The sequence below is a fragment of the Raphanus sativus genome, unplaced genomic scaffold, assembly GCF_000801105.2.
Source record: "Raphanus sativus cultivar WK10039 unplaced genomic scaffold, ASM80110v3 Scaffold0510, whole genome shotgun sequence".
Lineage (NCBI taxonomy): Eukaryota > Viridiplantae > Streptophyta > Magnoliopsida > Brassicales > Brassicaceae > Raphanus > Raphanus sativus.
Window position 1 is genome coordinate 1 of NW_026615828.1, and position 21,443 is coordinate 21,443.

Below are 21,443 nucleotides of genomic sequence, written 5' to 3' on the forward strand. Positions count from 1 at the left end.
CAAGCAATGGTTATTACGCGCCACTCAAACATACCACTGGTACCAAGGAGATGGCAAGCCATGCAGTATGCATTCAACGCGTGGCACCACCGTGTCTCGGAGCCTCGCAAGTGAATAAGAGCAAAACAGTTAGTCCCTTTTCCGTGAGTATTATTACTAGAAGGAAGAGAAGAAGCGGTGGCGTGAGGTGCAGCCTCGTTGACTTCATCGGAGGAGACCTGGTGAAGCCAGACATCGGTCGTTGGCTTGAGGACGTGGAAAAGCACAAGTCAATAGCCATCTACACTCCTCACGAGGGTGGCTACGAAGGTCGGTATCTTAACCGTCTCAAAGAACAGGGCTACTACTTTCTTGACATCTCAGCTCGAGGACTTGGTGATCCTGAGACCACACTCCTTAACCCCTACCCTGTTTGCCCTGTATGTCTGTTTGTCTCCTCCTATCTATTATCTTCTTGTTTCGATATGTTTTAAGTATCTGAACCAATTCTAACTTCTACTAGGCTCACCTTGGGAAACAACCAATAGCAAGGTGGTACTATCCACCAGAAGTTGACTACAGACTCTCAGCTCTTCCACCTAATGCCAAGGGACTTGTCGTCTGGGTCATTGAAGCAAAGGTTTTGTGTTGTTACTCTGACTCTCATATCTGATTTAATCTGTGCTGCTACATCTTCTTACCTTTCAGTATATCATCAAACAACTCAGGTCCTCTCAAAGTCTGAACTCCAGTTTCTCGCTTTGCTTCCTTCTCTCCGTCCTAATGTCAGGGTTGTTGCTGAATGTGGCAACTGGTAAGCATATATCATCCCCAGTCATCTATAGTTGCAAGTTGCATGACCATTATTTACTCATATGATCACCTTGCAGGAGAAAGTTCATGTGGAAGCCCCTTGCAGAAATTGCAGAACTAGCCGCACAAGAGTAACTTAATGAACTATCAGACGCCAATGGAGATCTTACCATGTATAGTTCTCAGGTTTTCATGAAAATGATCTCCTTCAAGTGTAGTAATATCAATCACATTGTAAAATTTGAAATTTGTGCGTGTCACATGATAGTCTTAAAAGTATAATCTCCACTTTGATTTGTCATAAATGAATTAGAAAGGTTGATGGGGACAAAAGCGATCAAAGAGTTAGGGATATAAAGACAAGACCTAAGATCAAACTCAACTGAGTTACAAACATACTTGGAGTACAAGGTAACACAAAGAAGCTATCAGTAATACAAACTAGAATGGATTTGGAAACTGACCGAAAAAAAATAAGACAAAGATCTATGCCAGAGATTCTTGTTTTGCTTTGGGCAAGAAGGTGTCCCACCATCCAGGTTCATACTTTGGGTATGGCGCCACCCAATTCTCAGGCTTATCGAACTCTAGAGTGGTGGGACTGGAACTGGAGGCCAATACTTCATCCAGAGAGGTAGCTTCAAAGGAATCAGCTAGAACTCGATCCAATCTCAACTTCATAAACCTGACCAATATAACACAAACATAAGTGGGAGAGTGGAAGAAAGGATGTAACTCTGTAAAGAGATAGACTTATGACATGACTGGTTTCCCTGCTACCACCCGCAAACGCAGCTTTTGCGGTTCGCAGCGGTTGTTGGTGTTTCGAAACAATCACAGAAAACGCTACAAATCGCTTCAAACCGCTCCGAACCTCTTAAAATCAAAAGCTGGTTCCAGCTAGCGTTTGCAGTTGTGGACGGTTGCGGGAGGATAAATTATTTTTTTTAAAAACAAAATAAATAAAAATAATACTAAAAATATCCAATAATTTTTTTAAATTGAAATAATAGAAATGATAAAATGTATACATATTATATTTTAATTTATATCATAAAAATTTAAAACCAAAATATTTTCTATAAATTTTAAAATTTAATAATATCATTTTATAAATATAAATTTTATATTTATTATATTATTATAATTTTTAATACTTTTATAATTATATAAAATATAAATATTGTTAATTTATTATTTAACCGATGGTGCGATTGGTAGTTTACCAGTCATAAGAGTTCCGCAAAAGCAACAATTTCTAACCGCTGTACCAATCGTACAAATCTCTGGAAAACGCTTGAAACCGCAACCACCGCACCCGTGAGGAGTACAAGAGTCTCTTACGTGATCCTTTTTTTTTTTGAATGAATCTCTTACGTGATCCAGGGACCATTGGTGGAAACAAGAGCGACGGCAGGACGACTGAGTCTTTGAGTGAGTCCGGGGAACTTGTCGAGGAACTTAGGCTCAACGACGAGCCAGAAGTCTTGCTCTTTGTCACGCTCTCCGTAGTATCTCAGACGTTCAAACAGTTGCTCCTGAGAGTGTTCCTCTTCGTCAAGCATGAACTTGGCGTTTGCAACAAGGAAGTAGTACTTAGTGCTCTTCTCTCCCTGCACCAAGGTATCCATAAAAGAGTAAGCGGTTTGGTTTGACTGTGTCGAGAAGAAGAAGAGAGTGTAAAAGAGAAACCTTTTTATTATTATCAGACTGTTGTTGAACTGAAGTAGCAGCGGTTTTGAAAGAAGAGGAGGAGAAATGTGATGATAGGGCCGGAGGCTGTGGAGGACAGAGATGGAGCTTCTTCGTTTGCTGGGGAAGAAGGTTAGAGAAGACGAGGAAGGGTTTTGGTCGAAATGCGGAGGCGGTAGGCACCGCCACGCACAATGCTCCGTTGATGCTCCACATTGCTGATTAGAGTCGTTGATCGAGGACTAATAATAAGAATCTGCTTAAAAATCTTATCTTTTATCCACTCTCTTTCCCATAATTGATCAAGTTTCTTGGGCCTGAGACTTCAACATATGCCAGTAAAGGCCCAATTAGTAAAGGTGGCTCAAAAATGTGGTGGTATTGGAATGATTGCCTCGCTCTTTGCTACTAATAAAACCTTGCAACTCTGGTTTCTTGACAACGGCTTAGGATGGTCCTCAGTTCACGTCTTGCCTCGTAAAGGTAGTGACTTTTGATCACATTGCTAGCTTGGAGTTTATGAATGTCTTACGGTGGGTGGTGTTTTGTAAACAGAAACTTCATCTAGACAAAGACCGGGTTGATCTGAGCCTGTCCAGTGGCTTTGAAGAATTATAGTAAGATAATTGTGACAAGCGTCCATCAGTTGAGGTTGATGTTATCATTTTTGAGACTTCAATTCAAACGTGTAATCTCTCTTTGGTAAGTTGCAAAACAAACTGGTTTCTACAGATGCAATGTGGAAAAAAAAAAAAGTAAACTCATTTCATGTCTCGTTTTACATAACTTACACTAAATACTTGAACAAGATCAACAGATCGAAGGCAGAGTGATGTAAAAGACAAGTAATGTCACATAAGATAGGAACCTAGAAATAAGCTTAAGAACCTTTTATTGGTTCTTCCCCTGGGGCATCATCCTCGTCATGATAAATGTTCTCAGCCATTTGCCATATTTGGAGTATGTTGTCCTCGGCTACACTGGAAATAACCCAGTCTTCACACGGATTCCACGAGAAATCTGATATTTTGCTGGTGTGACCACCGTGGATGAACAGCAGCTCTGGTGGACCGTCCTCTGCATCCTCTGCTGTCTGTTCCTCGTCGATCCTGTCATAAGACACCCTCATACACATTAATATTGCTGCTTCATGAGGAACACAAGAAGACAAAAACAACAACTGCTCAAACCTGCTAAGGTCCCAAACCATAAGCCTTCTACCAAGGCAACATGAGGCTAAGATAGTCTCGTTCTTCGGGTTCCAACCAACTTGGAAAACCTCCTCTCTGGGGATCAAAGTAAATAATATCAGTTAGCAATGCTGCGTTTACTTGACCTAAATAGTTCTTAGTCACAGATAATATGTCTCAAAAGTAAAATGTTCTCACTTATGGCTGTCAAATGTGTGAAGAGCACTGGTTAGCTTCCGTAGATCGAACAATTTAACAGTCTTATCAGTCGACCCTGTTGCCACAACCCACTCATTGATTGGGTTGAAGGCTAAGCAGTTAACCTGAGGCATTTCAAAACAAAACAAAGATATGATAAGGTCACTAATGAGATAAGATGGACCAAACAGATTTTGGCTCTTAAAAAATGTCAGTTTAATGCAAAACGCACCTCCATGGAGTGAGCAACCACAGACTGTATTGGTTTACTAGCAGATGGAGAACGCAGATCCCATATAAGAAGGTACTGATCATCTCCAACGGATCCAAACAGATATTCATGACTCATATGCCACGCAACATCTTCCACCACCCCTTCATGAGCCTTAAAATCAAACAACCAATCAGTAACGGAAAAACACAAGAACCACACTTAATATCTGTCTATGTAACATGGATCAAAGCATATACCTTAAAGATCTGCTGAGCGTCAATGACCTTGTTCTTAGGAGTGGCGTTAATATCCCACAAGCAGATCTGAGCGTCATCAGATCCACTGAGCAAATGACCCGGCTTGAACTTACTCCAAGACAAACCATACCCCTCGGAGCTGTGACCCCTCAGCCTCAAATCAGGGTTGCAAGCTCCATCGAGCGGCGGCTTAGACGGGTGCTTGCTGTAATCAAACACATACACCTCCGCGTTTACCGTCTTCGTGGCAATCACGAAAGGGTTCTGAGGCATGAACCGAGCTCTGTTCACCTCCCCCTCGTGGTTTATCTGCTGGATAATTTGCACCTACACAAAGTAATCGACTTTAACTAATCAAATCCCTAAGTTCAATCAGAACTCGACAGGAGAAGGATAAAGATCGAACCTTTCCGGTGGCGCAGCCAAACCCACCAAACTCGGACCGTTCGTCGTCGTACTGACGCGCCTCGCTCTCGGTGTCGTCGAGAGGAAGCTGGACCTGAGCTATCATGAGGTAATTGGGCTCGTTCTCTGAGGTGTGGGTGCCGAGAATCATCTTCTGGACGGAGTAGTCTTTGCCGGGAGGCTCGTCGCGGTCTGGGAGCCACTCGACGGTGAGGGAAGGCCACTCGAGAGCGTGAGTGATGACGAGATCGTAGAGGAAAGGGGTGTTCTTCTTCCAGATCTTGTACTCCTCGTTGATTAGTCGCTCCTCGATCTCCCCTCGCATTTCCTCTTCGTCTTTCCCCATTCCGGCAAAACCCTAGAGAACACAAAGAGATCGGTTCTCTTCTCTTCTTGTCTGTGTAAATTTGTTGGTGACTACAAAGCTTCTATTATTGTCTTGTCATTTAAAGAAGAGACTTAACGGTTTTATAAAAAGATCCATTTAAGGCCCACGAAAGGCCCAGTGAGTAGACTAGCATCTTGCACGAGGAGGCGGTGTATTGGAGTACAAGCACGTAGCTTCATGCCTATCTTTTTTTTTTTCCCGTCAAGTTTTAGATTATAAATCGGGTTAAGCCCAGCAAAGACCAAGGTCCAAGAACTACAAATACAGGGACAAAGCCCAAAAGTCCAATGGACCAACCACAAAAACTACTACTACTTCTATTTTTTAGTCTATGACAAATACACAAAAACGTAGCTTCATGCATATCTTCGTCTTGTCTTTTTTTTTTAATCTATGACCTTTTTCTATTTTGCTGCTTTAGAGATCTTTCTGAGAATCAGAGGATTGGCATTTGAATTTAACCCATCACGACTGAGTATTAAACGTCTCACTTGGTGCTCCAGCTGTTAGGTGCGGAAGTGCACTTAAAGTGTGGGATTGTACTACTACCAGTCTACCATTGCATTTCAAGAGTTACAAGTGGGATGCACAGTCGTCAATAATACATTTGGGTTTCATATAACAGTTATTGAGACATATAAAAATTGCTATAAAATCAAATTTTGTGTATTTCTTTGGTATTGTGACCTTGTAGAACCGACTTTTTCACAAAACAGTCTACCACCAAACATATAAGCCACTCTCTACAAAAATGATCAAAAGGACATAAACGGTCAAAAGGACATAAACGTTTCTTAAATTTCTGCATTCTGCACTAAAGTAGCTACTGCACGTACTTGATGATTCCTAGTTTATCTACCCTTTCCTCCAAAAACTAACAAATTCTCTCGCAAATGAAACTATATTGCTCCAAGCACTTGAATTTTCCCCTGTTTTGACCTCAGCATCCTCTTTCTCTTCTTGTCTGCAAAAAAAGAACATACATATAAGTATTCAAAATGACGCTGTGGCCAATATGATCGGTTTGAACTGATTTGTTTTTATTACTCAAGAACAAGATAACCCATCAAATGAACTAAAGTATTCTGTATAATATAAGTATCCAACCAGCTAGGGAGAGACAGCACAAGATACCTGGTCTCAGTAGGCAAAACATTGGCTGAAGCTGCACCTCCTTCAATATGGTCTGCTCTCGGCTCTTGACTAGCTATCTCCGTCAATGTTTCATCTTCCTCAATCTCTGGCTTCTTTAAACATTCCTCAGATACCTTCAACGTTTGAATATCTGGAAAATGATTGCTGCTGCCATCACATTTATTGTCAACATCTTTGTCCAGAGAAGCTGCACCTCCTTCATGACAGTCTGGTTTCGGCTCTTGACTACTTAAGTGCGTCAATATCTCCTCTTCCTCAGTCTTTAAACACTCCTCTGGTACCTTCAACGTTTGAATTTCTGGAAAATGAGTGCTGCTGCTGCCATCACATTTACAGTCAACATCTTTGTCCAGAGAAGCTGTCACGGTTTCACTTCTGTCATGTGTCGCAGGAATTACAAGACTGATGTCTCCCTGGAGACTAACTTCATCAGAAATAGAGCGAGAAGACTCTATTAGACTGCTGTCTCCATGGAGACTAACTTCATCAAAACTAGGAAGAGAGGACTCTACAAGACTGTTGTCTCCCTGGAGACTAACTTCATCGGAACTAGGATGAGAAGACTCTACAAAACTGTTGTCTCCCTGGAGACTAACTTCATCGGAACTAGGATGAGAAGACTCTATGGTATGATCCTGCTTCAGTGAGGAAGCCTCATCAGGGACTTGTGAGACTGGTGGTGCATTTGGTCTGAGTTTAAGCTCTTGAAGGATATCTCTGACGATGTAATAACCGCCTCCAACTTCCCTGACAGTAGCTTTCAATGAAGGGAACTTCCCAGCATTAGCAGCTCTGTATCTGCATACAGAGACAGTACAAATCAAATCTAGTCAAGTCCACATACATAAAGAGAAGCCATAATAAACAAAAAGAAATGTAAGAGACATGGAGAAAGAAGAATTTACTTGGAGACAAAAGACTCCACCACAAGTCGTCGATCATTTCTTGATAGTCTTTTAGAAGGCTTGGAGGTTGTTGTTGTTAATAAAGTTTGAGAAACAGCAGCAGGAGAGCTGTAGAGCCTTGGAAGCCGTAGAAGCTGAGCGTTTCTGCGCGTGGCAGACACTGCAAATTTGCAGGCAAACAAAACATTTAACAGTCTTAAGAGACGTTTGAACGAAACAAATTGAGATAATAAAAGAGAAGGGTAATAGCTAATAATGTTACATCTTACATACAGGTAAGCTGTTTCAGCTGCTTCAGAATCATCACTGTAATCGCACTCGTCGTTTTTACGAAGATAGAGACTACGACACTTGTTGTTCGTCAGCGCAAGGCAGCAAGCAAGTCCATAACTTGATTTGTGTTTCCTAAAACATGAGAAGAAAACTTGGGATTGTGATTCTAAGGATACACTATTACGGTTATTATTATTGAAACTGATCAAAGTAAAGTTTCAGTTTCTGTAGCTTCATCTTATGAGGATCTGAGCTTTAGATCGAGATGAAAAAAGAAAAAAAAGACATAAGAGAGTTACCCTCCAGATATACGAATCAATCACCACCGTCGGAAACCAGGCCAAGAAGGTTGCAGGGGTTTAAAGAGGAGACACTAAAAACACGGCCACGACGACAAAGTAGGGTTCGGTTTTTCGTCCGTAATTTTTTTCAGAAATAGATCATATGGGTTCGCTACCTAACTAATGGGCTTGTTCTTCTGGCCCATCGAATTTATCCTTTTTATTATGATGGTCCCCACATTAAAAGGGCCCCGAGAATACGACGCCGTTTGTAATTGTGATGTTTTTTTTGTAAAGCTAGCTAAAATCTGTCATTGATCAAATAACGCATGATGCTACAAAAGTACAAGGAAACGAATCTATGTACTCTTTTTGAGACATTTTAGTATACAGCTTCCACCCAGAACAGAAACAGAAAACCTCCCTTGTTTACAAAAAAAAAAGAAGTTTATTGTTTATGTACTTACACCTACTACTGGCTACTGCTGCATCAAATCAAAATTATTATCAGGACTTCTCTTTCAAGACCCCTTTCTCCACTTCCTTTCCATCTTCCACTGTGACAGCTTGAAGACGCTCTGATAACTGTTCCACAGAAGAGGTCGTCTCTTCTTTACTCCCTCCATCATCTTCTCCCACTCTTTTTTGAATCTCTCTTTCATCATAGTAGTCAAAATCATCGAGGATTGATGTGCGCGCTTCGTATTCTTTGAATATTCTCAGCATCTCAATCCCCTGACGTAACTTCACCTGTCACAACAACAACAGTTCATCAATCAATTAAATGGCATTGATATATAGACAAGCAGTAAATGAATGTTCGTTCATAAGACAACAACACATGCAAGTTTACGGAGTAAATGCACACCTCCTGAGAGTCTCGGCTGTGCGTCACCGGCTTGTTGTCATTGTTTTGCAAAAGAATATGACTAAACCGGTTATTCGTTAAGTCTTTCAAAATATGCCATTTCACTGGGAACTGCCCACTCCACCTGCCTTGCTGCCAGTAACCAGCATCCTTTTCAAAATCTACAGGTCCAACCATTTCAGCCACCCCACAGAATTGTCCACTAGCATTTACCTGCAACATTCAAAACTCTGGTTAAGCTAATCTTCTTATTGCTAATATAAAAGAGAATTTATCAAAAAGCCGTACCGAAAAGAAGAGAAAGATTGGACATTTTTTCCCACCCATCTTCTCAGCATCTCGATAAACAGTATCTAATTTCTTGTTGCCATGTGGAGTGCTGGCCCAGACATTATACTTGACACTTCTGTGGACATTGTCTTCACTAAACGACTTAACGATAAAGAATCTGGCGTTCTTATAATCCGTTACAAAATCCGGATGGTTGTACAAACTGGGGTTCGGTCCTGAATCACCAGCAGAAGAGGTAAGTCTAGTACCGTTCTTGCTATTTACCCTGCTGGAGGAGGATCTTGGCCCTCGAATACCAAAGAGATCACTGATGGTAGTAGATACAGAACTGTACTCCTTTTCTCGCCGTTTGCCTATGTCAGAGGCTGATCTGACTGAACTATCAGCTCCACAACATGAGGCAATAGAGCTTGGATTCTGGTAAGATCCTACATTATGATATCCTCCCAGAGAAGAGCTTGAAGCAATCCCATTCCCATGCAACTTATAGAATAGCAACAAAACACTTAAATGACACTTTAATTTGCCTTGAAAACAAACGTTTACCTAACTAACCTAAACAAAGGAATGTGTACATGAGCGCATAAATTATTATTTTATTTTTTTAACAAAAAAGAGGCAAATAGAAAGAGTAATAACCTGTGAAGAAGCATTACGGTCGTATGGCCCCAGTATACCCAACGTTTGAGGATAATATGTTAAAGAGTTGGTCCCTTGACTCGCAGATAAATTGCCTCCTCCGTATCCGTCAAAAGTAATCATATAAGCAGATGTTGGGTCAAAACAGAAGTTGTCACCACCAGTTTCTGAGTGAGTAGAATGCATAGCCGAAGGTGCACCGAACTGTGGGTAATACGCTGGGGAGATTGGGATTTGGTCGTCAAGCATCATGAAAGGGTAAGGGTAGAAAGTGAAACCAGGTTGGTACATTAAAGACGAATCTTCATTGTAGACAACCTGAGGAAGACCAAAAAGAGATGATGACAAAGACTAATAAGTAGCAAAGAGTAGAAAAATATATTATTAAGAAAATATCATAGAAACCTGCCTGTGGGAGATGCAGGGCTTCAGGGGAAGTAGCATATAGTGGAGGATACCCATCCCAAGTATTGATGCTTTGAACATAACCTAGACAATCAAATAATGCAATTGGAGCACTCACAGTATCAACAACATGGGTTTACTTATACATTACATACGAAGAGAGAGTAAAAGAAAAGAGAATCATATTTACCAGCAGCATTCCAATCGTAAGGATAGAGATTGGTATGATTTTGGAGGACGTTATAATACAGAGAAGAACCAACGGAAAAAGAAGAAGAAACAATCCTTTCGTCTCCGGAGTATATCTGCTGGTGGACAACGCCATTGTCCGGCATGACGGGTGGTCTTTCCCCTGCGGAGAAGTCAACATATCTCATTAACCAACATTTGAAGTTTTAAGCAAAAACAAAAAAAACAAAAAAAACATTTGAAGTAAATTAACGGCTCTTTCTAGGATTTGTATCCAATTGGAGATTTTGTTCATCGAGAGAGAGAGAGAGAGAGAAGAGGAAGGGAAGAGTGTACCGGAAGAGACGATTTGGTTGCGCTGGTGTCTGGAAGAAGCGGGAGGATCATCCATGTAAAGAAGAAGGAAGAGAGATCTGTGAGAGACAGAGATCGGAAAGGTTTTTCTATTAAAAAAGACTTCTTTGCATCACTGTCGTGTGGGGCCCAGTATTTAAGGATTCGTTCTTTGTTTCTTTTAAGGCGGTTTGTGTTTCAATGTTCCCAACCAATCACTATAGTTCGAACCACTTGCGTCGTTTCGTTTTTTTTTTCTCATTTCGCGCGTTGAGTAAATTTGTAAAATGATCCAAGTGACGAGCATTTTTATAAGTTCTAACTACTTATGGGTATTCGGTTATAAGTTCTCGTTCAAATTTTTGGTTTTTCGTTTTTCAATTATAAAAATTTCGGATCCGATTTAGATATTTAGAATTTTTAAAAAAATTTGATCGATTATTTTGATTTACGGTTCGGTTTAGTAAAAAATTGGGAACTATTTAATATCAGAAGTAATTTTAAATGTCATTCGGTTTTAGTTCAGATCCAGTTTTTGGTTAATTCGAATTAAAACCTTAAAACGAATTTTCAGATTAAATATTTGACTTTTTGGATTCTTTGATAGAATTTTGTTGGTATTTTGATATCTAAATGATAATTTTAAATTGCTGATCATTTTAAAACTAAGTATAGTTAATATTTATAAATATACAAACTATATTATAGTTGACAAAAAAATATAAACTATATTATAGAAATTCATATACTTATTTACTTCCGTTTCAATAAGCTTCTCGGTTCTTCGGTTCCAAATAAATGTGTAAACTTTAGTCTTTTTTTTTGGTAGAATGTGTATACTTATTTCTGACCTTAACATCAACAAAGAAAGGATCCTGAACATATACTTGGAAGATTGGGCGACACCATCCTTGTTCACTTGTAACAGAAACAAATCTCAAAACTGACACTGTACTGCTTCCAGTATATAAGGAGTACAGCTAGCATGAAAGTTAAAACTGGTCAAGCCCTACGTTCGCAATGCATCAGCAGCAAGTTAATTTTGCGAGAGAGAGAGAGAGAGAGCCAGCTTTCACTTGACCCGGAGAAGATTGAGCATGACTTCCACATGAAGCAATGAGCAGCCTTCTTATAGTTCGTTATGGTTAAGCCATGTTCGGACAAGACATCAGCCATCAAACTCTGAGTGCCCACTTCACGGAAATTAAACATAACAGAGGATGCATTAGGGAAGTGATCCTGTAATTGATTAACAACGCCATGTAAACTCTGTAGTGTTCTTCTTCCCAAGAATCAGAAGAAAAGCAGCTGTTAAACACTACAAAACACACACATAGACAGAACAGAACCCTAGTGTTCAGTTAAATGTCTTAAAACTATTCATGATAAAAATGAAGCAAGTTGGCTTTATGACAGACGCAAACAATGGTGCAATCCCGCTAAAGCTATCAAATATTGGACATTGATCAAAGATGAAACTGAGTTTTGTCTGAAGAAAATCCGAGATCCACAAAAACGTAGTTCGCTCTATGTTTTCAGACATTCAAAGTTTCAAATTTGGAAAACCTTGAAGTAAAATTAACAAGGCAAAACAAAGAAACAAAGCAGGGAATAGGGAGAAACAGACAGAATACTCTGTCGCATATCTAGAGCAAACCATCTGGAGCCTGGAGGTTTGCAGTAGAATAGCTTGCGGAACAAGGCCATTTTATCAAAACCATAAAATCGTTCCTCTATTCTCTATTTAAAATCGACAACCTTGTGTGTTCCGTCTATTCCAAAACTTGAAGCTGAAAGACTGTTTTCCTTTTTGAATCTGTTAAAAATGTTGTTCGATTTCGTTTGTGTCTGTACCTAGGAAGAAGAAGAAAGGTCAGTTAGAGCATGATTATTAGCAAAACTCACTTAAAGGTTCTTAGTGAATTTTTAATTGAAAATGAGATAAGAAGGATGAGAGAGAAAAAAACGAAAAGGAGAAAGAGACTAAAGAGAGAAGGAAGGAAAAGAGAGAAAAAACGTAAAAGAGAGAAAAAAACGTAAAAGAAAAACACTATCTCTCCAATGCTTTTGTGACAAGTGGACTAAGAAACGTGTCTTATTTAAGGAACGTGTCTTATTTTAATGGCCCTTTTATTCCTTTTTAATCAAAATTAAGCTAAGATTTTGTTCTAAAGCTGCCTATAAACGTGCTCTTAGCGCGTTATGTGACGTGGATCCCACGATTTACTCCCGCCACGTGTTTTCTCATCAACGGCCAAACCGGCATTAATCTCTCAGGGCCAGTCATGTTAATAGACTTTTCATTTAGGCTCATTATGAAGCCCACTTACGCAGAGCAAAGCTCAAGCCCTCCCTCTACTCTGCTTTGCTCTGTTTCAATTTTTGCACTGTTTCATCGCTTAAATTGTTTTCTGATAGCGGCGTAGCTTAGAACTTCCAGACTCTAAACCATAGCAAAAAATATTCTCTGTTAGAGAACTGTTTTGGCATAATTTTTTTACTTAAAATAGTAAGTTTGGCTATTCTCACTTGCTCTGTTTTTTTCCTAATTTGGCGCATGTTTAGGCGTCAGTTTAGGGACTAATGAGACGAATAATTCCAAACCAAGGGAGGCGTGACAGAGTCAAAATAAAAAGGTGTGAAACCACTGAAAAAGGTGAGATATTTTTAACACTAGAGAGAGAGAGAAGAGAACCCACCAAATCCTCTCTTGCAGAAATGAGAGACCACACAACCACCCACTCTCCCACCACTCCACCAAATCCATTTGACAACTTCCGAATTTCAAACTCTGATACAGATTCCATTACTCAATACCCAAAAGCAAAAAAGAAAAAACAAAACTTTACCTAACTACAATCTTTTTTTGACTTTCAAAGACTCTCTCTCTATAGGATACAGCCAAACTCACTCTGAACTCTCCCCCAAAACCTCTTTCAACCCCTTATCTTCTTCTTCTTATTAACCTCTGTTTTTTTCTTTTTGAAGCTGTTCACGTGAAAAGAGATTCTCAATGTATCATTCCAAACTATCACATCTCTGATCTCTCCACCTCGTGATTCCATTATGTCTTAACTTCTTTCTGAGAATCTGAGATCATCCTTTCTTCTCCAAAACATGGGCTTGAGTATATGGAGAGCTCTCGTGTTCCTCTCCCTCTTCGCCAAGCAACTCAACAGCCAAGATCCCAACACAGACGCCTCTCACCTCTCTAACTTCTTCAACCAAATGAGCACTTCCTCACCCAAACCCCACACATTCTCTTCCTTATGTTCATCCCCTGGAGTGGTCTGCGACAGACAAAAACAGAACATCCTCCACTTCTCAGCTCCCGGGTCAAACCTCTCCGGTCCCATCCCGGACAACACCATCGGCAAATTGATAAAGCTCCAATCTTTGGATCTCAGCGGCAACAAAATCACCTCTCTGCCGTCAGACCTGTGGAGCCTCGACTCGCTCCAGCATCTCAACCTCTCCTCCAACCTCATCTCCCATCCTCTCCCCAGCAACGTAGGCAACTTCGTCTCGCTCCGGACTCTCGATCTTTCTTTCAACGCCTTCTCCGGCGACATCCCCGCTTCCATAAGCTCCCTCGTCGCTCTCACAACTCTCAACCTCAACAGCAACGCCTTTCGGTCTGTCCTCCCTCAAGGGCTTCTCAATTGCAGAGCTTTAGTCTCTATCGACCTCTCGTCGAATCGCCTCACGGGATCTCTCCCTGTTGGGTTTGGCTCTGCTTTCCCGGAGCTGAAAAGGTTGAACCTTTCGCGTAATCTGTTTCAGGGGTCGGTGAATGGAGTCTTGCGTGGAAACGTGGAGACGGTTGATCTCAGTTATAACCGTTTTGATGGTCATGTCTTGCATTTAATAGACGGACGCAACTTGTCTGGTTTAGTTTATCTTGACTTGTCTGAGAATGGTTTTGTGGGGCATATACTTAACGGTTTGAGTTCAGCTCAGAAGCTGGGACACCTTAACCTCGCGTCTAATCGATTCAGAGTACAAGAGTTCCCTCAAATCACAAAGCTTTCAGCTTTGTACTATCTGAATCTATCAAAAACCAATCTGGTAGGTTTGATTCCGAGTGAGATCTCTCAGCTGAGTCATCTCAAGGTTCTTGATCTCTCCTCTAATAATCTCACTGGGAATGTACCTTTGTTACTACCTCTCGAGAACGTTGAAGTACTTGATCTCTCCCTGAACAAGCTAGACGGTGACATTCCGAGGACGGTTCTTGAGAAACTCTCTTTGACTCAGAGGTTTAACTTTTCTTTCAACAATCTCACTTTCTGTGACCCCAACTTCACGCAAGAAATGATCCAGACGTCCTTCGTTGGCCTCACAAACAACTGCCCCTTTGCTGCAAAGCCAGTTGATGTTCAAAAGGGAGAGAGCGTGAGCAAGAAGAAGACAGGGCTTAAGATCGGTTTGACGTTAGCAATCTCCATGGCGTTCTTGCTTGTTGCTCTGTTGGTCGTGCTTGTGGCGTTGAGAGGTAGAAGAAAATCAAGAACATGGGCAGCAAAGCAAGCCGCGGAACCCAACTTGTTAGACCAAGGGGAATCAACTGATGTCCCTGTTGTGATGATTGACAAGCCGTTGATGAAGATGACGCTTGCAGACCTTAAGGCTGCCACTCTTAACTTTGACAGTGGTGCATTGTTGTGGGAGAGCAAGTCTGGTCCTACTTATGAGGCAGTTCTACCCGGTGGATTCAGAGCAGCTTTGAAAGTTGTCTCAAGTGGAACGACGTTGAGTGATCATGAAGCCTCGTTGACGTTCGAACGCCTTGCAAGGATCAATCACCCGAATCTCGTCCCGCTCTCTGGATACTGCATAGCTGCAGAGCAAAGAATAGTGATCTACGAGCACCTAGACTACGTTAACTTGCATACTTTACTTCACACCACAGATGACTCTGTTTCATGGATACTAAGGCATAAGATAGCATTGGGGACTGCGAGGGCGTTGGCTTTCCTCCATCATGGCTGCATTCCTCCGGTGGTGCACGGGGAAGTGAAGGCTGGAACAATCTTCTTAGACTCTAGCCAGGAACCTCAGCTAGCAGAATTTGGTCTGGCAAAGCTCTTGAACGAGGGACTTCTCGTTGATTTAGACGGCTACACGCCAACAGAGCTGGAGGAACAGGGCTCTCCTACATTAGAATCAGATGTGTACAGCTTTGGAGTTGTTCTGCTTGAGCTCGTGAGCGGGAAGAAGGCGGAATGGGACTTGGTGAGTTGGGTGAGAGGGTTGGTGAGAGAGGGACAAGGATCTAGAGCCATAGATCCAACGCTGCAAGGGACAGGTCCGGTGGAGCAGATTGCAGAAGCTGTGAAGATAGGGTACTTGTGCACGGCTGATCTGTCATGGAAGCGACCCACAATGCAGCAGGTGGTTGGACTGCTCAAAGACATTTCACCCTCATAGGGGCGGCACAAAGGTTGATTTTTATTGTAGAAATGTAAGATTGTGTGATACTCTCTAATAACATACTAACATGGTCTGGTCATACATATATATGGTTCTATTTTGTTGATGATTAAGAGATTTTAGAAGAAGAAATGGAAAAATTGTGTGAACATGAAAGAGTCGTTTATGTCTGAGCTGAGTGCATTATATACATTGTAAGCAGCTAGAGAATACAACACCTTTGTTTTATTGAGAAGAAGAGTTTTGCAACTAAAATGAGATTCAAAGGCAGAAGAGTTGGTGTTTAGAAGAGATCAATGTCAATGTCCATAGAATTGACAAGCACCCCATCATCTTCCCACTTTATATCTTTGGCTTTTGGATCTTTCTCTATTATACGCAATGGTACATCTAATGGTGGAGGGTCCTGCAATCACTCTACATTCATTAGCCAAGAAACACAAGTGTGTGACACGAGCTGATATATAAAAGCTCTGTGTTAGTTTAGGCCTACCATGTCCCGTATGAGAGGCCAATTGATCCCACGGAAGAAAGCATGCTGCTTTATCTCATTTGCTCCACCTTTGGTACCTAACCGTTTTCTAGGATCTCTATTTAGTAACACGTTGATCAACTGTCTACCTACAAGACTTACCTGCACAATACAATACATGGTTAGTACTTTTCTAAAGACACACAGGTTGTTACAAGATAGCTAGCTCACAGGGATACTGCTGGGGAAGGTGAGATCTTTGTGCAAGATGTTGGCAAATGTTTTCTGCCTATTCTTACCCCTGAACGGTGTGCGACCATAAAGCATCTCATACAACAAGATACCTAGCACACAGAAAAAAAGAGATCAGCATATTATAAAAAGGGGGTTGTGACGTAAGTTATCGTAATTAGGTAAGATGGTGGCAGGTTATACCCAGTGCCCACCAATCAATAGCACTAGTATGACCAGCACCGGTGATGATCTCCTGAAATAATTATGTAAACCATAAAGATAAGACTCAAAATCTTACACATGCTGAAGATGCAACTGAAACCTACAAAATGAAGATTTCCAGAGATAATAAACAAAAAAGTGCATCACCGTACAGGAGCTATGTATTCTTCAGTCCCAACGAAAGAGTTTGACTTGGTGATTGGTTCTGCAACAAATGTAGGCAATGGCTGACTCTTTGATGACGATGATCTCCTTCTTTTATTAGGTGCAGGTGGAACAATAAGCTGCACACACCATTATTATACTCTTGATCATCCCTTTCTTTATATTACCAACATAAATGGGGATGAATTAGAAAAGAAAAATGGAGTTGAACCTGGGGTGTGCAGGACGTCATGAATGATAGATCAAAGTCTGCTAATACAATGTGTCCATCCTTCTTCAGCAGTATATTTTCAGGCTTTAGGTCTCGGTATACTATTCCTGTTTATGGACCACATATATAACGAAACTGCTATCAATATAAGAGAGGACTCTACTCAAGGTGTGTGTGGCTAAATGTATGAGAAAGAGATGTTTAGGACAATAGAGACAAGGATTATTACCTAGGCAGTGAAGATATTCTAAGCCGATAACGACCTCTGCTGCATAGAACCTGAAGAAAAAGAGATTGATTAGAGTAACTCGCAAGGGCATAGTGCCCTTGTGTAGTTATTACACCACACTGACATTTGCTTCTCACCAGTGTATACACTGAAGAAGAATAGGGGTACCTTGCTGATTCCTCTGACAAAAACTTCATGGGTTGTCTGTCAAGCAATGCAAACAACTCTCCACCGGGGCAGAAGTCTGTAATCAAACAAACATGTGTAGATGTCTGGAGAAAGAAAACAACGCTTCTTCCTTAGCAATGAGACACAAGAACTGAACTGATACAAACAAAAAGAAAAATAGAAAAACATCTATACCTGAAAGGAAGCGTAGAGAGTGGGAAGGAAAGGATGATCCAGAAGGGAAATGATTTCCCTTTCGATGCGTGCTCGGTGAGCCTGTATAAAACTGAACCTTGTCAATGAGAGAGATATAATATAAACTTCATTTTTTGGAACTCATCCATCATATATACCTTGTTACGATTCAACATCATGGTTTTCTCCATTGCCTTCATGGCATATAACTCACCTGTACCTTTCAGTTCAACCAAATGGACACTGTAACAAATAAAGTAGTAAAGTCATATAAGTATGTACAAAGTAAAAGCAAGGACAGTTTTGGCTTCAAGTTTACTGGATACAATGGAAATGGTACCTGCCAGTATCACCAGACCCCAATGGTTTTACTGGTTTGAAATGATGTAGTCCCACTGTTTCTCCACCCTCTTGGATCTACAAAGGAGAATATTGCATTGAAGACTGAGAAATGAAGTCAAAAGTAATGAGGTTTGATGCATGCCTTCCGTATTGCTTTCCAGGAAGTACTTTCCCTTTTGTGAGGCAGAGGATAGACAGCCTTTGAGTGTGCAGCCCACAGGTCTTCCGGCGTCTAAAACACGTTCACAATGATTGAAGTTTATATCTTTGACATCTTTGTATATTATGAATTAGTATACCTTACCATATTAGCATCTGGAAGTTCTCTGACAGCTTCATCTACATTTGTTGCTGTAGCTTTCACCTGGATTATGACCAATGTAAGAGCCTCCTTTGATGGAAAAGATCATTTTAAAGTGGAGTAGGAGATGAACCATGTACCAGTTTAGAACTCTGCATCTCTGTTCTCTCAGACAAACGATTTCGGATGGGTTCCACATGATCGCTTCCATCAAGCTGCACACCTATGAAGTATTGAAGCTCTCCCTAATGATGGAAAAAAATCATCTAGTCAGCAACAATTCACAGCTTTCTTCCTGAATCTAGACATAACAATAATCTAATGGAGACCTTCTGATCACGCATAGGTTGCAAGTGGAATAAGTTCCAGAACTTCTTTCCTGCATTAAATTTTTAAGGGTTTAATGAGCATACCAAATTGAAAACTTGCAAGATAATTCTCTGAAAATGTTCAGTATCAGATAACAACCGCTCTTAGTGTAGTTTATCAACTGTACAGTAATCTCTCTCTGATCTCTAATTGCGTCTCTTATCTTCTGGACAGTTGCCTGATCTGTCTCTGGCCCCTGAAGAAACCTGAGACCAACAACTTTACACAGATTCATATCACAAATAAAAACACAGCCGAGAAGACTGCATAATCACCAGGCATGATGAATCTCATGAGTTAAAGATACAAAGGAGAAGAATATTTCACATACCGACAATTCCTCCCCAAAATTTCCTCACGTGTGTACTCTGTCAGTTCGAGAAAGCTGTCTGACGCAAATATCTGCATAGAAATCAGTTTGCATTATTACATGCTTACCACATGTCTGCTGGACCACATAGTAGCAGATCGAAATAAACATACAATGGGATTATCAGGAAGACGAGGATCACTGATGACGAAGTTCTTCTCTATGCGCTCAAGAGTGGTGGCTAGATCAATCCCTTGGCGTATATCCTTTTCTCTTTCTAAACGGTCCCAACTTTCTCTCGGCTCTATAACTTCTGTGCTCAACATCAGCTCTTCAGGCTCCACACTAGGAACATCTTCATGCTTTTTATTCGAGCTAAGTGATTTGCTCTTTGACCTGCACATTGCACGAGGATTGACCACAAATCATTCAGGGTATACATGTACAGCTTCAGAATTCACTAACTAATCCATATCAGTGGTTAAACTTTTGTGAAAAAGACTCACCTCGCTGGAGTAGAAACACGTCCGGGTGTTGTGGCTGGCTTTGAAGCCTCATCTGATTGTATAGCTTGTCTACCAGGTGTAGTAGTAGCACTATCTGGCTTAAACATAACATCATTGCTCACGGAGTCTCGCACTTGAGACTTGCGATGTCTTATTGTTTGCACCACCTCTGTCATGGAATCCAAAGCGTTCTCCTTCTGGCGAGCTGATTACCAACACATATCAAGAAACAGGACATGTCAGAATTTTGTACATCATCCCAACTCAAACTGTATCATTGTTTAATCACACAAGTGAGTGTAAATAGAGAAGCAGGGGAAGGAGAAACCATCATATCGGATAAGGGATTTGGAGAGTCCATTAGGCCTCAATGCTTTATCGTTTACGCCTTCTGTGTATTTGCTTACTTCAACCTGCATCCTGCAAAAGCAGATAGAAGTGTGAAAAATGATTTACTGAGAGACAGTCGTTTTAAGTAAAGAAAAAAACAGGGAGGGTGGTACCCAATGAACTTGATGGTGTTGCCTTGGTCGTCCTTAATAGGAGTGATTGTGAGAAGATTCCAGAAGGGAGTTCCATCCTTTTTGTAGTTTAAGAGCCTTCCACAGTAACTCTTTCCATTCTTGACACAATCTCTGATTTTGGCAACCTCTTTCTGGTCTGTGTCCGGCCCTTGCAGAAACCGGCTGGCATGGGTTTCAAAAAAAAGATATATTTATGCTAACTAACAACCATGGATGAAACTAGAAAAATGATATGAGAAGAGACGTTACCAGTTTCTTCCTACAATCTCCTTGGAAGTATAACCGGTCATGGTGAAGAATCCACTGCTGGCATACACAATGGGACAGTGTGGCTGTGTGGCGTCAGAGACAACAAAGGTCTGCTGCAAAGTAGATAAAGCCGTCTTGAGCTCCTGGGACACTCTAGGGAAGGCTCCAGTTTCAGAAGATGTTGATTCTTCCGATGACCTCCTAGACATCTTGCTTCGTTCCACTTCAGTAGACAGCTTGAAGCTAATGCCTTCTTCTCCTGACTCCGCCGGCTTAACAGCTGATAATCCCCACTCAGCGGTTCTCTCCCTTATCTTTGCAGAGTCTTGAAACTCCATCCACTTACTGCTGCTGCTGCCGCCTTTGCCGTTGCCATCCTGAGGCTTTGATGAGAGGTTGAAGACCTCAAGGGACCTGCGTTCACTTAACGGCTCCAAATCGGTCAAGGGAGAAGGAGGGGCTCTTGGCCTCTCCATATCGTTTCTTTAAGAGTAATGAATTGGCTGCAAAAAAAATCAAAACCAGACAAGTTTTAACCAAGAGTTAGATAGATGGATGGATGGGGCAACCACACCTGCATAAATGCTACCAAAGTGATCAAGAAACACGTTAAAGAAAGATGAAGTTGGTAATAAAATAAACAAAAGGAATTACTAGACGTGTAGCCTTATGAGGTGCAGCTCATGGATACGTAGTAAATTGCTTTAAAAGGGACAAAGAAACTCACAACTGCACTTAACCTAACCTATTACCTATGGTATGTTTTCTCAAAAAAATCTGAGGCTGCAAATGAGCGATGATGCGGAAGCCTGGGAGGATAGATATATCGCTATCTAGCTTTATTCAAAATCTCACATGGACCCAGTTCTCGTATAAAGGACCACACACGCTCTGTTTCACCTAATACGTGCCCTCATGCTCAACATTTCCTCTTACTTGTATTTTTTCTTAACATCACAAGTTTTAACTACAGTGACTGTGTTTTTTCTTTCTGACAAACAAGAAATCCGACAATAACAGAAGTGAAAATGTTAGAAC

General features: G+C 41.0%; 7 protein-coding genes across 11 annotated transcripts; 2 read left to right on the forward strand and 5 right to left on the reverse strand.

Moving 5' to 3' along the window:
* The first annotated feature begins 13 nt into the window (after positions 1-13).
* LOC108847666 (NAD(P)H-quinone oxidoreductase subunit N, chloroplastic) lies at positions 14-1,080 on the forward strand. Its single transcript, XM_018620975.2, has 4 exons — positions 14-419; positions 503-619; positions 708-793; positions 870-1,080. Exons 1-4 carry the CDS (start codon positions 51-53, stop codon positions 925-927), a joined length of 630 nt encoding a protein of 209 aa, XP_018476477.1. The 5' UTR covers positions 14-50; the 3' UTR covers positions 928-1,080.
* Positions 1,081-1,159: 79 nt separating this feature from the next.
* On the reverse strand, positions 1,160-2,737 carry LOC108847665 (uncharacterized). Its single transcript, XM_018620974.2, has 3 exons — positions 2,485-2,737; positions 2,170-2,405; positions 1,160-1,477 (listed from the first exon to the last, which is right to left on the reverse strand). Exons 1-3 carry the CDS (start codon positions 2,698-2,700, stop codon positions 1,279-1,281), a joined length of 651 nt encoding a protein of 216 aa, XP_018476476.1. The 5' UTR covers positions 2,701-2,737; the 3' UTR covers positions 1,160-1,278.
* Positions 2,738-3,224: 487 nt separating this feature from the next.
* On the reverse strand, positions 3,225-5,175 carry LOC108843917 (histone-binding protein MSI1). The gene is made up of 6 exons (XM_018617076.2): positions 4,750-5,175; positions 4,344-4,670; positions 4,105-4,257; positions 3,873-3,997; positions 3,675-3,770; positions 3,225-3,593 (listed from the first exon to the last, which is right to left on the reverse strand). The coding sequence occupies exons 1-6, from the start codon at positions 5,092-5,094 to the stop codon at positions 3,365-3,367; spliced, it is 1,275 nt and encodes a 424-aa protein (XP_018472578.1). The 5' UTR covers positions 5,095-5,175; the 3' UTR covers positions 3,225-3,364.
* A 613-nt stretch (positions 5,176-5,788) lies between these two features.
* On the reverse strand, positions 5,789-7,901 carry LOC108844753 (uncharacterized). Its single transcript, XM_056997106.1, has 5 exons — positions 7,769-7,901; positions 7,470-7,601; positions 7,197-7,356; positions 6,271-7,089; positions 5,789-6,100 (listed from the first exon to the last, which is right to left on the reverse strand). The coding sequence occupies exons 2-5, from the start codon at positions 7,498-7,500 to the stop codon at positions 5,992-5,994; spliced, it is 1,119 nt and encodes a 372-aa protein (XP_056853086.1). The 5' UTR covers positions 7,501-7,601; positions 7,769-7,901; the 3' UTR covers positions 5,789-5,991.
* Positions 7,902-8,114: 213 nt separating this feature from the next.
* Positions 8,115-10,617, reverse strand: LOC130502327 (YTH domain-containing protein ECT2-like). Its single transcript, XM_056997107.1, has 7 exons — positions 10,479-10,617; positions 10,144-10,305; positions 9,958-10,037; positions 9,549-9,866; positions 8,907-9,392; positions 8,619-8,831; positions 8,115-8,500 (listed from the first exon to the last, which is right to left on the reverse strand). The coding sequence occupies exons 1-7, from the start codon at positions 10,531-10,533 to the stop codon at positions 8,258-8,260; spliced, it is 1,557 nt and encodes a 518-aa protein (XP_056853087.1). The 5' UTR covers positions 10,534-10,617; the 3' UTR covers positions 8,115-8,257.
* A 2,556-nt stretch (positions 10,618-13,173) lies between these two features.
* LOC130502329 (probably inactive leucine-rich repeat receptor-like protein kinase At5g58150) lies at positions 13,174-15,993 on the forward strand. Its single transcript, XM_056997111.1, has one exon. The coding sequence runs from the start codon at positions 13,593-13,595 to the stop codon at positions 15,903-15,905; it is 2,313 nt and encodes a 770-aa protein (XP_056853091.1). The 5' UTR covers positions 13,174-13,592; the 3' UTR covers positions 15,906-15,993.
* Positions 15,994-16,034: 41 nt separating this feature from the next.
* Positions 16,035-21,214, reverse strand: LOC108847408 (phototropin-2). 5 transcript variants are annotated; one of them, XM_018620643.2, is made up of 23 exons: positions 21,060-21,213; positions 20,406-20,908; positions 20,136-20,318; positions 19,961-20,052; positions 19,633-19,837; positions 19,300-19,522; positions 19,148-19,218; positions 18,916-19,022; positions 18,777-18,826; positions 18,588-18,692; positions 18,451-18,510; positions 18,289-18,378; positions 18,145-18,221; positions 17,963-18,047; positions 17,805-17,885; positions 17,610-17,713; positions 17,442-17,491; positions 17,213-17,319; positions 16,989-17,120; positions 16,816-16,867; positions 16,612-16,724; positions 16,402-16,542; positions 16,035-16,314 (listed from the first exon to the last, which is right to left on the reverse strand). In XM_018620643.2, exons 2-23 carry the CDS (start codon positions 20,879-20,881, stop codon positions 16,192-16,194), a joined length of 2,727 nt encoding a protein of 908 aa, XP_018476145.1. In that variant the 5' UTR covers positions 20,882-20,908; positions 21,060-21,213; the 3' UTR covers positions 16,035-16,191. The 5 variants fall into 5 exon arrangements, with proteins under 5 accessions (XP_018476145.1, XP_018476150.1, XP_056853090.1 ...); XM_018620648.2 differs by lacking the exon at positions 21,060-21,213 and having other exon boundaries at positions 16,035-16,313; positions 16,406-16,542; positions 20,406-21,052; XM_056997110.1 differs by lacking the exons at positions 16,035-16,314; positions 16,402-16,542; positions 16,612-16,724; positions 16,816-16,867; positions 16,989-17,120 and having other exon boundaries at positions 17,287-17,347; positions 21,060-21,214.
* Positions 21,215-21,443: the final 229 nt, after the last annotated feature.